This window comes from Cavia porcellus, unplaced genomic scaffold (assembly GCF_034190915.1).
Source record: "Cavia porcellus strain 051 isolate PalLab524CR breed Dunkin Hartley unplaced genomic scaffold, mCavPor4.1 scaffold_5, whole genome shotgun sequence".
Lineage (NCBI taxonomy): Eukaryota > Metazoa > Chordata > Mammalia > Rodentia > Caviidae > Cavia > Cavia porcellus.
This window is the reverse complement of record NW_026947488.1, coordinates 9,959,927-9,975,095: the sequence shown is the minus strand read 5'-3', so window position 1 is coordinate 9,975,095 and position 15,169 is coordinate 9,959,927. Positions and strand designations below refer to the sequence as shown.

Genomic DNA, 15,169 nt, shown 5'->3' with positions numbered 1-15,169 from the left:
TCTGCCTTCCACGCTGCAGAGCCTTCATGAGATTTTAATCTGTCATTTAGTGGTGTTGATTGCTGAAATGGTACTGTCACCATCGGATCTATTGTTAAATGAGATCTTGGTTGAATTTGGGTTTATTTTTGAAAATCAGCCTTCTTCAGTTTTAAATTGTTCTTGGGTTACAACTGTTCCACCTCTACTGCCATCTAAAAGACTGTCAGTGTTTCTATGGTACATACTCAATTGTGGATTTTCAAGGCAATCACCAAAAAATATATATATATGCTAGCAAACATCTGATGTCTAACATAAGGTCACACATGAATTATTTTGCACGATTTCGTTTTAAATCATTCTGACTATAGGTTTGGAATTGAGTTGATCATTTTAAAAAAACAATATTTTTGGTTTTATTGGAGGGTTTTTGTTGTTAAACCTTTAAAAGGGAAATTCTAAAATTTAAGAATTTATTTCTGATTGGTACTCACGTGCTAATAGAGTAAAAGTTTGCAGCAGAAATACTTCTCCAGTAACATTCATTTTAAATTGAAGAATTCAGGAAACAATTACCCCTCATATTTGTGGCACAAAACAGTTCACGGAGTTTACCTTGGTCTGTTATGGGCAAAACTGGCACCCAGTTTCAAGGATCCCACGTGTGAATCAAAGTCTGTTTATTTCTGACATTTGTATCTTGGTGTTGATTTGCAGTCCTCAGACTTACAAGTGTAAGTCCTCAGCCCAGAGAGGACGTTGGTGGCTTGTCTCATGTGAAAAGGTGATTTATAGAGCTGTACTGATTTTAGCATTGAGTAAATTCCGGAGGTTCTTTATAATTCCCACCTCACACACATGGAACGGGAGTGGGAGTATCTTTACCCGTCAGGTATCAGTTGCACCTCTGAAGAGCTGAAATATCCTCTTCCCTTGCATACATAACCTGTGTTTTCATTCATTATTCATTCAAAGCACTTGTGGGCAGGATGTCATCGTGTGTGCCAAGGTGTGATCTGGGTGCTGGGGAGGAGTGAGATCTCTGTCTTCAGAGGGACATTTTAATTTCACACTCGGTGGGAGGAGAAAACCAATCAATAAACAAACAAATAGGACCATTGGCGTGTGCCACCAGCATTCCATGAGCAGGGTGACGTGGAGAGCTACGCAGAGCAGAGACACTGCGGGGGAAAAGCTCTCTGAGAAAAGGCCACTCACTGACTGTGACCTGAAGGTTCAGAAGAAGCAGCTCAGAGGCAGAAAATCGTGGCCTGCCCATTTTATATAGGGTGTGGCGGAAATAGACACAGGCAGGCCACTGAGTCTCCCTCGTGGACAGAGATGAGAAATGGTCTCCTGACACCATCAATGAGACAAAGAATGGACGGGAGTTTGCCTATCAGTCAACTGTCCCGGGAATACAGAAGGTCCCTGTGATCAGAGCCCAGCAGCAGTAAGGGATGCACGCAACAATTTCAGTTAGAAAAGGGGACATCTGCTGCCATAGAGCTTAGCCTTCAACCCAAAATCAGCATAAAGGCTGCAGAGAGAGCAGCTCTTTCTCACTGCACCTCGGCATCATTGTGATAGTTTGCTTTTGTGAAATGAGCATTCATAGGAATAAACTTGCCGCTCATCCACTTCCACCAAGATTCCACGTGATGCAGTCTTATTAAGCAAACCGTCGACGGAGAGCGAGACAGATCCTCATTACACACCCCGATCCCCCGTTACGGTTGCCTTTTCTCTCCTGCCTCAACTGCCGGTGGCAAACAAAATCACTTAAGTCGAGTGAACGGTTTTAAACGTAGAATATTAAAATGTGGTCTTTAGAACTCCTTGGAACCCTCAGCCATTGTTAGAATACACTCACTTTGACAGACGCGGTGGCACTTTTTTTATAAGCTTTTCAACGCGTTACCTTAGGGTGCACGAGATTTAGTCTGCTCTGCAGAGGAAAACAGACAAAAAAGGGTCTCACAGCACGAGTTACTCTTCTGTAAAGGTTATAGTAAACATGTCAATGCCTAATTAAGCAGAAAATTTTATCTGTATTGTGGGGGAGGCGTGTGCTGTCTCCGACTTTTCTTCTGCGAATCCATTTAGAAGGACAAAGTGGATTGTGAGGTTGAGCTAGTCCAGAAAACTCAGCTTCCAAATGTCAGCAGACAAAAAACAAAGCAAAACAAAACAAAAAAAATTCTTTTCTTGTTTGAAAGTGACTGTATTGGCTGGGCATGTTGCATGTGTGTGTGTGTGCATGTGTGTACACACACACATCCACAGTGTGCACATGTGCAGAGAGAAAGCATCGGTACATTTCAAGGGCACACGCAAGACAAAACACAAATTACTTCCCACTTCCTACTGAGTGCCAGGCACCGTGCTAGGTACTAAGCAGATGAACAAAACCCAGCAACACGGTCAACCAGTTGTGATGACAGAAAGCTCTGGCTCCCACCCAGGCGTCCTCACTCTGTGTGTGTGTGTGTGTGTGTGTGTGTGTGTGTGTGTGTGTATGCACGCGTGTACTTGTATGTGCACAAAGATGCACATTTTGTTGCGGTGATCACACTGCCCATAAATATGGTGATTTTATCTTTTAGCCTGGAATAGTCCCGCCTAACGGCAGTTGTGCCAGTCTTTATCTTGGAATAAAAGCGTACTATTATTTTTTGATGTTGATCCTATTTGTTTAATAAAATTTGCCTAATTTCATCCTCAGAATGACTTGTTTGATTGATGAAATTCACCTAATTTTTGAAATACCTATCTTGCCTCAGTAGCAACTCACTAATTTTATTACATGAACTTTCTCCTTGAATTTAACTGTGTAACTGCTTTTTGCAAACACACCGATTAGCACAGGGAAAAGAAAATATTGTGAGAATGAAAGGGCTGGTCCACCTGGGCCCTTGGTTACTTTCATCCACAGTTTTCTTGCAAATAGTGACCACTCACTAATGGCTCTTCTACCAGCACACGTAATTTTTGTTTCTTCAGTTCATTTTATGGAACAACTCGGCAACACCAATTTAATAAAAAATCCACTTGCCAACTTGCTGGGAAAGCAAAACCACCATACCAGTAACAATAAAATAACAAACACAACCATAAAACTCTCTACTACACTGGGATTTTACATTTCATCTTGTTTTATAGCATCGTGCCTTAAATTCACGGGCTCTTCTCTCCAGTATTCCCACAATTCTCCTTCCCGAGGTGCTTATCTATCTAGAGACATTTCAATTGAATCTCACTGCTTACCCTTTAACCTTTGTGTCCTCCCAAAAATTTCTTATTCATTAAGTTAGTGACAGAAAAAGGCTGGCAGCTGCTAGAAAAGACTATGGATTAGCTTATCAAATAGACTTGGGTTCATGCTGTGATCCTGCAATCCTGGCTGTGTGGACTTGTGTGAATTTCTTAACCTGTAAGCCTCAGTTTCCCCACCTCTACAATGAACGTATTAATGGTCCCTACACCGTGTGGATCTTAGACAAAGTGGAAAAGCTGCAACGGTTAGCCTGGTTCTTAGGAGGCAGCGAGTGATTCCTCAGTTACCCTCGTGCATCATCACTGTCATCCTTTGGGGTTCCTGACTCCACGTGTCCTGTCCCTACTCCACCCCTCTTCATATTCTCTCTGCCCACCCCACTCAGGACCGCTCCACCTCCAGGCTTCATCCTTGGTGGATGGAAACACCACTGCTCTAGGGCTTTTTTAAGAGCCACCCATTATCAAAAGAGAACTCTAAGCACGTAAGGACGATATTGCACTGAGATCACACGATCCTCACAAACCCAAGGCCGAATCTCCTTTTCTTGGCTGCATCTTTGGCTGCATTTTGTTCACATGGTCTGAAAGGCCAGGTGAAGAAAATGAGCCCGTGGGCATCAGCAGTCACATTCCCCGTCTCCAGTGATGGATATTTGCCCATTAATTCCCTTTACATCCATTCTTTCATGTCTTCATTTTACCTATGCAATTACTAGTCCTGAATCCTTTCAGAGAAAGGAAAGCATGCATCCCCAATAGCACTTTGCATCTACAAATCAAACGCGTAATTGGCATCTCGTGACGGGTCCCCACAAATCACAACACATTTGAAATTACAAGAACAAGATTGAGAGGGCATTTTCAGCCTTGTCTGAAAAGGTCTTCATAAACCTGTTTGAGAATAATAGGATGTCCCCCAAATGTCCCATTCTAACACCATTTGCGATTATTTTAAGATCATTATATTTCCTGACTGTACATAATTTTTTGGTTATCAATGGAAGATTTTATTTGCATACCCTGAAATCTCTCTTCTTGCAGTGTAACTCTCTACACCTAAAAACACTGCAACGAAAAGACACTGCCTGTCAAAAATATACTGGCTGCATATCCAAATTTCTTCCCAATATTCAAAAACAGATCTATTCACATGAGTATGCACCAATATGTCCAAGAATTTGGGGAAATTTTACCATTGTGGTGCCACAGGTGAAGTCTTGGTTTTTATATGAACCAATGTCATGGCCTATTTTGTTTTCATAGAATTTGTGTTTCAATCCTGAATTCCTGAAATCTGTGCGTACGAATCCAACAATTGTCTCATGACAGGAATAATTAAGGAGTGACATTACTTAAACATCAAATTACTAACTTGGGATGCTAGTCATTTGGAGAGAATGATGACACTTGCCATTTAAAAAAAAAAAAGCAGTCAACGTCATAAAAGACATTACTTGGCTTCTTCCCTGTGTCCAGGTCTTGAGTTTCATAAACACGCAGACCTAATTGCCAGTCAGTTCAGCCTGGGAAGCTCTCAGTGTAAGCGGGGATGTGGAATGGAACGTGTAACCACCGGTTTATTTCATCTCTTCTCCTTCTCTTGCAGGCTACGCCCAGGAGGAGCAGCTGAAAGAAGAGGAGGAAATAAAAGAAGAAGAGGAGGAGGAAGAGGACAGTGGCTCAGTAGCTCAGCCTCAGGGCAGCAACGACACAGGGACAGATGAGGAGCTAGAGACAGGCCCGGAGCAGAAAGGCTATTTCAGCTGCCAGAACTCTCCGGGAAGTCATCTGTCCAATCAGGATGCTGAGAACGAGTCTCTGCTGAGCGATGCCAGTGACCAGGTATCAGACATCAAGAGCGTCTGCAGCAGAGATGCCTCAGACAAGAAAGCGAACATGCACCCCAAGCTTCCGCATGAAACACACAATTGCATGGATAAAATGACCGCCGTCTACGCCAACATCCTGTCTGACTCGTACTGGTCAGGCCTGGGTCTTGGCTTCAAGCTGTCCAGCAGCGAGAGGAGGAACTGCGACACCCGTAACGGCAGCAACAAGGGTGACTTTGACTGGCACCAAGATGCGCTCTCCAAAAGCCTGCAGCAGAACCTGCCTTCCAGATCCGTGTCTAAGCCCAGCCTCTTCAGCTCGGTCCAGCTCTATCGTCAGAGCAGCAAGATGTGTGGGACCGTGTTCACGGGCGCCAGCAGGTTCCGCTGCAGGCAGTGCAGCGCCGCCTATGACACCCTGGTCGAGCTGACTGTGCACATGAATGAAACGGGCCACTACCAAGATGACAACCGCAAAAAGGACAAGCTAAGACCCACGAGTTATTCCAAGCCTCGGAAAAGGGCTTTCCAAGATATGGACAAGGAGGATGCTCAAAAGGTTCTGAAATGTATGTTCTGTGGGGACTCCTTCGATTCTCTCCAAGATTTGAGCGTCCATATGATAAAAACAAAGCATTACCAAAAAGTGCCTTTGAAGGAGCCAGTCCCAACCATTTCATCGAAAATGGTCACTCCGGCGAAAAAGCGTGTTTTTGACGTTAATCGGCCTTGTTCCCCAGATTCCACCACCGGATCGTTCACTGATTCTTTTTCTTCTCCGAAAAACGCCAGCTTGCAGCTGTCCTCCAATAACCGCTATGGCTACCAGAATGGTGCCAGCTACACCTGGCAGTTTGAGGCCTGCAAGTCCCAGATCTTAAAGTGCATGGAGTGTGGAAGCTCCCACGACACTCTGCAGCAGCTCACCACCCACATGATGGTGACAGGTCACTTTCTAAAGGTCACCAGCTCTGCCTCCAAGAAAGGGAAGCAGCTGGTATTAGACCCACTGGCAGTGGAGAAAATGCAGTCATTATCCGAGACCCCAAACAATGATTCTCTGGCCGCCAAGCCATCGAGTAACTCAGCCTCCGACTGCACGACCTCTACAACTGAGGTAAAGAAAGACAGTAAAAAAGAAAAGCTGGAGGAAACCAGCAATGAAGAGAAAGTCGTAAAAAGTGAGGAATATGAAGACCCTCTACAAAAACCTTTAGACCCTACCATGAAATACCAGTATCTAAGGGAGGAGGATTTAGAAGATGGCTCAAAGGGTGGAGGGGACATTTTGAAGTCGCTCGAAAATACCGTAACCACAGCCATCAACAAAGCCCAGAATGGTGCTCCCAGCTGGAGCGCGTACCCGAGCATCCACGCAGCCTACCAGCTATCAGAGGGCACCAAGCCGCCCTTGCCCATGGGATCCCAGGTTCTGCAGATTCGACCTAACCTCGCCAACAAGTTAAGGCCAATTGCACCAAAGTGGAAAGTTATGCCACTGGTGTCCGTGCCCACAAACCTGGCCCCGTACACTCAAGTCAAGAGGGAGTCAGAGGACAAAGATGAGGCGGGGAAGGGGTGTGGGAAAGAAAGTCCCCAGGAAGAGGCATCATCGTTCAGCTACAGCGAGGGGGACTCTTTCTCCAAGAGTGAACCACCCTCAGCATCCAAAAAGGCTGAGCCGTGTGCCCTGAAAGAAGAGGACAAACTGATGAAGGAGAGCAGTGAGGAGAAGCCACAGTCCTTAGAGCCCGCGTCTTCTCTTAGTAACGGATGCACCCTCGCCACTCCCACGCCGGCCCTGCCCTGCATCAACCCGCTCAGCGCCCTGCAGTCTGTCTTGAACAATCACCTGGGCAAGGCCACGGAGCCCCTGCGCTCCCCCTCCTGCTCCAGCCCAAGCTCAAGCACAATTTCCATGTTTCACAAACCCAGTCTCAGCGTCATGGACAAGCCAGTTCTGAGTCCTGCCACCTCGAGGCCGGCCAGTGTGTCCCGACGCTACCTGTTTGAGAATAACGACCAACCCATCGACCTGACCAAATCCAAAAGCAAGAAAGCAGAGTCCTCGCAAGCACAATCCTGTACGTCCCCACCTCAGAAGCACGCTCTGTCTGACATCGCCGACATGGTCAAGGTCCTCCCGAAGGCAACCACTCCCAAGCCCGCCGCTTCCTCCAGGGTTCCACCCATGAAGCTGGAGATGGATGTCAGGCGCTTTGAGGATGTCTCCAGCGAGGTCTCCACTTTGCATAAAAGGAAAGGTCGGCAATCCAACTGGAACCCTCAGCACCTTCTGATTCTGCAAGCCCAGTTTGCCTCCAGCCTCTTCCAGACTTCTGAGGGCAAATACCTGCTGTCCGACCTGGGCCCTCAAGAGCGTATGCAAATCTCCAAGTTTACAGGACTCTCTATGACCACTATCAGCCACTGGCTGGCCAATGTCAAGTACCAGCTTAGGAAAACGGGCGGGACCAAATTTCTGAAAAATATGGACAAGGGTCACCCCATCTTTTACTGCAGTGACTGTGCTTCCCAGTTCAGAACCCCTTCTACCTACATCAGTCACTTAGAGTCTCATCTGGGTTTCCAAATGAAGGACATGACCCGCATGGCCGTGGACCAGCAAAGCAAGGTGGAGCAAGAGATCTCCCGGGTGTCGTCGGCTCAGAGATCTCCGGAAACAATAGCTGGCGAAGAGGACACAGACTCTAAATTCAAGTGTAAGTTGTGCTGTCGGACTTTTGTGAGCAAACATGCGGTTAAACTCCACCTAAGCAAAACGCACAGCAAGTCACCCGAACACCATTCCCAGTTTGTAACAGACGCGGATGAGGAATAGCTTCGCAGGTATGGGTTTGCTCCCAGGGGATGGCGACGGCAGCCTTGCGAGGAGCTTGTTAAAAGGAGATGGGTCTGCTTACAGGCAGCTGATGTCTCCCAAGGCCAAGCAGGACGGTAGTTTGTTGCCGTAGACTTTTACAAAAGACCAGAACATGATAAATAAGTCTAACCATGCTCTCCAGTCCCCCAGTATAGAGTGGGAAACTGGAATAAGATGGATTTAGAGAGGTGCAGCCCACGGAGGATGTTGCTTCTAGGCCTCCATGATACATGATTCCCTTAATACCCAAGATCCAACCTCCAGGCTCCAGCCAAGGCTCCCTTTCATAGTAATTAGTAAGTGCTAGCTTCTCTCACCACCTGCCGTCCCTTAGAAATGCTAATCACTTACAGAGTGGTACAAAGGTGAGCCACAGAATAAAGATGGATCCCTGGCTAAGGGCAGCCACAGGACAGAGATTTCTTAATCAGCTCACAAATAACTCAAAGTCATCTCTACTATTTTTACATGTCGTTAATGCTTTTTGCAGCTTATGTTTCAGTGATTGCTACCTTCCAATCCCTATATTTCCTACATTAATTTTCCTACGAAAGAGCACGTGTCCTTCAGGAGATGGTAGAAAAACACTCTTCTCTGCAGATCATTCACATGAAAGAGAGAAAGTTATTTTCTTCTCTCATCTTTTGCTTTCTTTAGGGTAAAGTCAGAGTCCACCTTTAGCAAAAATAGGTGCAATGCATGCCCTTGAGACTTTATTTCACATTAAGAAACAAATGGCGCTCTGCACGCCTATGTGCAAAGCATGCAGAGTCCCGTAGTTTTAAGGCGGTTTGCATCATGTACCTCAGGAGTTCATGCCTTGTATAGTCACTGATGCCCATCTGTGTCAACACCAGATAAAGGTCAGAGACCAAGGTCAAATATCTTGGCAGATTATAAACACAAGCCATTCTCAATCTTTGAGCAAAAGGAAGGCTGGATCTTCACAAATGTCTTTCCTCTCCTTTTTTGTGTTTCCCCCCCTCCAGCATGATGCCCCCTGATGCTACAGACTCTCACACATAGTCAAGCTGTCCTTCACCCATGGCCCCACCATAACAGGAGGACCCAACATGAACTGCTGCAGTTCAGTTTAGGTCATCCTGCAGCACAGATTTGCTCTTGATTCACTCACAATAAGATCGAGGAAGCTAGTGATCGCTCAATAGATAAGCCCTTGACATCGCCTGTTGTCCATGCCTTTACTTATAAGCAGTTGACTTTCTGATCCAGTCACAGGGGCTTGGACACTGAGTTCCAGGTACAGAGGGGTATTTGTATGGCTTTAGGCTCACATCTCAGAGGCAGACAAATTTCTCTGAGTGTGAGAATGACCAAAATGAAACAAAAGGTTGAAATACCAGATCTGGAACTCTTCCCTTACTGAGATCTAAGCTTCTGATTTGAACCTAAATGAAAACCATATTTTTGTTTGCATGTCTTTATCATGAGAATTAAATGTTACTGGCAGATTCATCTCTTGGTTTCCAGTATGATCTGTTCAGCTCACTCACTCCCTTAAGAGAAAAGTCGAAATGCATCTATTGAATCTACACATGAGCTCGGGGCTTATTTATTTGCTATAGAACATTTTAAATTTTATATAAGTTGCTATTATGCTTTTTGGGTGCTTCAAAACAAAAAAGTGGACATAAACAGAATACCTTTTAAAAAAAAGATGATGCTTCAAGTCCAATAGTAAGGCATCCAAACCACAGTAAAGAAGACAAATAGGTAACATTTATTCTGTGCTTTAATAAAGACCAATTTTCCACCTGTTAGGTTTGTAATCATTTTTTAACTGCATTATGTAAATTAGGGAGAAGGGAGGAAAAGGAAGCTGCCTCCACCCTCAGTCAAAATCCGAAATGTATGAGGAATGTTCTAAAAAGCAAAGGTAAACAGTTCCCAATAGTTTGGGGAAACATACTCAAAGGAACTTGTGAAATACATAGGTAAGATAGCTACTTTCATTTGCATTTGCACAGAGTATTTCTAATTTGGCCCTTCAAGGCATCATATTACAGTGCGATCATTATCAAAGCGAAAGCTTCACCCTTATGTCATCACCGTTAGGCCATGATTCCGAGAGGCCTGCAGGAAAACATCGGGAGGATTCGGGACTCATTCAAAGCAATGGAAGTGTACGTGTGCTGAATGCATAGAAAAAAACAATGTGGGCACTGAGTGCATTTGCGTTAATAGGGAAAATATATCAATATGCCTGAAAGGTTCCGTGCAGAGGTGCTGCCTGATGGTTTGTTCACTTAGGAAACAATACCTGCAGGCCTGGGGCCTCTGCTGGACCGACATTTATGCAATGTCTTACCCACTGCTTGGAATTACATATAGTATGCTTCTAAATGGTCACAGAGTGATATAATCTGAGTTGGTATGATGAGAACACAAATGGTACAAACTGATGCAATGTTTTATAAAGCATATCATGATATTGTGGAAAATTTGGGAGCTTTACCATATCTGTAGCTTTGACCTGATTCTCTTTCCTTTCTCGGGCCTATCTTAAATCCTACAGAATTCTCTGCCAAATGTTGAATTCAAATTTTCATTAAAAATTTGTTATAAAATATGAAATGTACATCCCTATTTTAGGGCCTAAGAATCTAAAACAATTTCAATATGTATTTGTATATGTCTTTAAAAGCCACATGCTCTCGAATAATGGGAATTAAACAGAATAAATCATTGAGTCTAAAGTATATAAGGACTTAAAATTATAGTCATTATCATGTAATATAGTGTACAAGTTTAACAGCACACCTAACCTTGAAATTGTTGGCAGAAATGTATTCTAGTCCAATGCACTGCCACCTTTTTTATGGACGACTTGATAAAAATACATGTTCAAGTTGAAAAGCACGTAAGGTTGCCAGAGGAAATGCAGGATGAATGTCCAGTTAAACTTGCATTTTAAACAAATACACAACAAATATATTTTTAATATTAACATGTCCTAAATATTGCATGCGCAGTATATATACTTTGTTGCTTATCTGAAATTCAATCTTAACTGGGCATCCAGTGTTTCTGTTTGCTAAATCTGGCAACCTAACAGTTGGATTATACGGCAATCTGTAAATGTCATACCTGCTAGACTAATTCATGGCTGTAAGAAACATCAACCATTGCTTTATTTACTAAATCTTTCTCTCTTCTTTCCTACTTTTCTTGTTCCTCTCTTTCCCTCTTTTGTCTTTCCCCACATTTCTTTCACCTTTCAACAAGTATCAGTTGTGTTTTCCCGTGGACCCGATTCTGTTTTAGCGATGGAAACATAATAAACAGCGCAGCATCAGTTAGGCCAATTATCCCAGCAAACTGCACCTGGCCCTGCAGCGAGCAGGTCACTTCGCCCCCACCAACAGAGCTTGATTCCATCACATTATGGAGAAGAGGCAGAAAGATTCTTTATGAATTTCCCCAAGTTCCCCGATCTCTAAGCATCGCTTATTCAGTACCGTGTACCGAACAGGTAGTCGTCCCATGGCAAGAACCATGCAAATCCAGAGAATAGACTCATGGCCAGGACAGAAGTCTGCCTTTGAGGGTAGCAGCACACACCCAGATGGGCAGCTCCAGGGAACGCACTGAACAAACACCCAGAGGGACCTGTGCCCCACCCTGGAAAGGCACAGACAGGAAGGAGAGCTTCCAGAGGACAATTCATGATGGTGGCTTCAAACCTCACCTCATCCAACTGTGAATCATGCCCCACTTCCTTACCTGTAAAATGGAACTGTAAGATGCTTGTAAGAATTAAATAAATACATGAAATTACGTTCCTACCATGAGCCTAGCTCAGAGCAGGTTCACCCCTGTCCCGTAAAAAGTGAATTGTAGACAGGCCCTCACCATGCCCTGAGGCATTCCAAGAGATATGTAGGACTCCCATACTTCCCAGACTGACTTAGCTCTAACTGGACCCTTGAAATCTCTAGCTGCCACTTGGTTGCAATAGCAATGTCAGCAAAATTGTCCCTCGCTGGCCTCTTTGTACAAGCCAGGGATGGCTATGCATGGCTTTCGCATTTTGCACACGGGGAACCCGAAGCTGAGAGGGCTTCCCGCCCCGCCCCTGAAACACACAGTAAGCAGGCAGGCAGGAATCTGAGACTGGCTAGCTCATCGATTTCCTTCTATATCTTGGCTCCCTCCTCCTTGCCTGAGGTTTCTAAACAGCGTTTGGAACCAAACACCTGCCTCCAACATCTCAGAGGAAAAGCCATAAAACATGGATAAGAATCAAGGCTGTCCTAGGCCTCTCCGGTGTCTCAGACTGTAAATCAAAACACAGTTACGGACCCCTTAATGACAGGGACACATTCTGAGGAATGCATCCTCAATGTGATTTCATTACTGTGTGAACATCACAGTGTACAATCTACAGCCATGAGGTCATCCACTGATACAATGTTACAAAGCCACCAAGGTTGGGAGCCCAACGCTGGCCAAAAAACTCATCATGTGGCATGTGGCTGTGTTACAACAGAGGGTCTGGGGCATCCATGTGCTCTTAATTTTAATTCCCTGTTAGGTCAGGTAATCAGACAAGTACATTTACCACGCCGCCGTCTAACCAAGTCATGACCCAAATTCCAGTGAAAATAGATACATCCTCCTGAATCTTAGGAATTCATTTCAGGGAACAAAACAAGAATCAGGAAAACAGGGTCAAGTAGCAGACTCTGGCATTTCTCAAGCAGCAAGAAACAAATGCATCGCCTTTCTGGATGTTTCCTCTTGATCTCAACGATCTGGCTTACATCCCTGTGCGTGTCAGCGTCTCAGTCCCCACGGCACTTTCCCCCTCATTTAGACTTTCGAACGCTCCATCCTGACGCGTATAATTTGGTGCTTTTAATATAGAGTAACATTATTTTTCATTTACTCCAATCTGCCATCAGTATCATCTTTTCATTTAACCAGATGCAATTCTTTTTTTTTTTTTTCTTTCACTAAATTGAAAATCCATGAGCGACAGGGAGTGCAATGTTTTAATTAGCTCATATTTTTTATATGGATTTATGTCTTTAAAATACATTTGTGTAATTCTTCAGCTAAATTAAAAATGTCTTTCTGTGAAAGTGAGGAGGAGAAAATAAAGAACTAAACTGTATCATTAGCTTAGGTAGCTGCAGACAGAGGACAGAATCTAGCGATGGGCACCCGCAGTTGTGGAAGCTGCTGCCTGGGCTGATCTTGAACTTGCCCTTTTAAGAAAGTCTTTCTTCCTAAAGGCTTCTCAGAAGGGGCTTGAGGGGGAATCTTTTAAAGACCCCCAGTAAGTAAACAAGCATTACCTTCAGTGAGCTCATCTGAAACCAAACCTGCTGCCAAACCAAACAGAAAAAGAGGAGTCATAATGATAAACAGTTTCCTCCTGCATTTCTTTGTCTTTTTTTTAACTATCAAGTTTAAAGCTTTCCACGATGCGTTTTTTTCTACTTTTAGGAGACAAGTGACATTCTGTGGTAAATGGGAGAAAAAGCCAAGCAGAACTGAAATCTCTCTAATGCACTGACACTAACTTGCCCTCTATTGTTGGAAATGAGCAGGCACTCATGATTGCTCATCAGACGGCCCCTAATGCAGTTAAAGCATTCAGCTATAATTTCTCCTTGCATTTATAATTACTGTCATAGACTGCACACCTCGGTGAGCAGATTAAAGCTATAAACTATTTAGCCGCGGCTCTACGACGAGGAACTTGATTTGTCTGGCAGGAGTTATTTGTTAGGGAGCTCGACACTTCACATAAAAATGACTCAACTTGATGAAGAACAATGCAGTTTTAGCAATGCGGGGATTTTAAATCAGTCAGGACGCCACACCCTGCAAGAATCGCAGGGCAGTTTGTTAAATGATATGTAGGCCACGGAGATAAAGGGATGCGTTAAGGATACCAAAATAGAACAGGATTTGGTGTGCAGCTGCTTTTTTGCCTGGCTCTTCTCTGGAAGCCCAGGAGTTTGTTGAAAATCAGTGCATGTCATGTTACCCTGTTAAATTTCGTGTAAATGTTACAGGAGGCTCACCTGGCAGGGAAGAGGGATGCCAGCAGCCCAAGGCATGTGTCACGCAGGAACCTAAATCCCACAATGCCAGCATTATGTGGAAAGCGATTGCTTAAATTTGTTTTTTTTTTTCCCCTGTAATATTTAAGTATTTTTTTCTTTATTGTTTGCAGGTGGCACGTGGTAGATATAGGCACAGAGAGTGCCCATTGTGCTGATTCTGCCTCTTAGCTATGTAATTAAGTGAAAAGTGGATCTATTACTGCTCAGATATCTTTTAGTTATTGGTATAGGGTTCAGTGACCAAGATCTTAATGGATTGTTGACAACTTTGATTTGCTGTGAAATCATCCCCCATCTACCCATGCCTTGCAATCATAAATATATATATATATATATATATATATATATATATGTATGTATATTTTTTTAAGTAGTATTTAGGGTAAAGACTGCAGAATATTTATGGATGGTGAGTGCTATATGCTTAAATGTTAGGAGTCACAAATACCAAGGCCAGGAGGTGACACAAAGGGCCCAGCAGGCTGGGCAGGGGCTACAGCACATGAAAGCTTTGGGACCCTGTGTAGCTAAGTAGTTTTCCAGAGAAGTGGGAAATCCCTGTCTTTGTGGAAAGACACTCAGTGTTTAAGCTGAGAAGTTCTTATTGGTGAATTTTGATCTGGTTTTGCTTTTAGTTTGTGTTGTTGTTGCTGTTGCTTTAAACACTCTTCAATGTAAACAAAGTATGTCAGAAACCAGATTTAACTACTAAGTTACCAATTTGCAGCCTCTGAATCTGCGACAAGCCAAATGGAGACACCAGTACGGTTTCCTGATGTTCTTTGTCCCATCTCTCCTCCGTCTGCGGCCACCAGGCCTGAAACTTTGGTCCTTATATTCAGCCCTCCAGCCTCAGTTGCTGGAAAGTGCTTGAGTGTTTACTGAGAAACTGGACTTGGCTCTTGTGACTTCATCAGATTGTTGCTAGACAGAGTGAAAAAGCAGGCCAGGCTCTCTGTGAGGTTGCCATGGTCTAGGTTTGTTCAGGATTTGGCAGGGAACTTTTTGGCAATTTGGAACTGAGACCAGAACAATTTCAAATAGGCCGATCACCTTGCTTCCTGATATGCTCTTATTCTTCTTTCTTTTGAGATACT

At 44.0% G+C, this 15,169-nt stretch overlaps 1 protein-coding gene across 4 annotated transcripts in view; it reads left to right on the top strand.

The window, feature by feature from the left end:
• Positions 1 to 15,169, top strand: part of Tshz2 (teashirt zinc finger homeobox 2) — a 416,873-nt gene that overhangs the window by 239,701 nt on the left and 162,003 nt on the right. For 2 of the 4 annotated variants that reach the window (XM_013145663.2, XM_013145662.3), the window contains exon 2: positions 4,868 to 7,940. In XM_013145663.2, coding sequence (XP_013001117.1) covers positions 4,868 to 7,932 — 3,065 coding nt within the window. In that variant the 3' untranslated portion in view covers positions 7,933 to 7,940. Of the gene's footprint in view, positions 1 to 4,867; positions 9,451 to 15,169 lie in introns of those variants that run through there. The other 2 variants (XM_013145665.2, XM_013145661.2) reach the window with 2 other exon arrangements.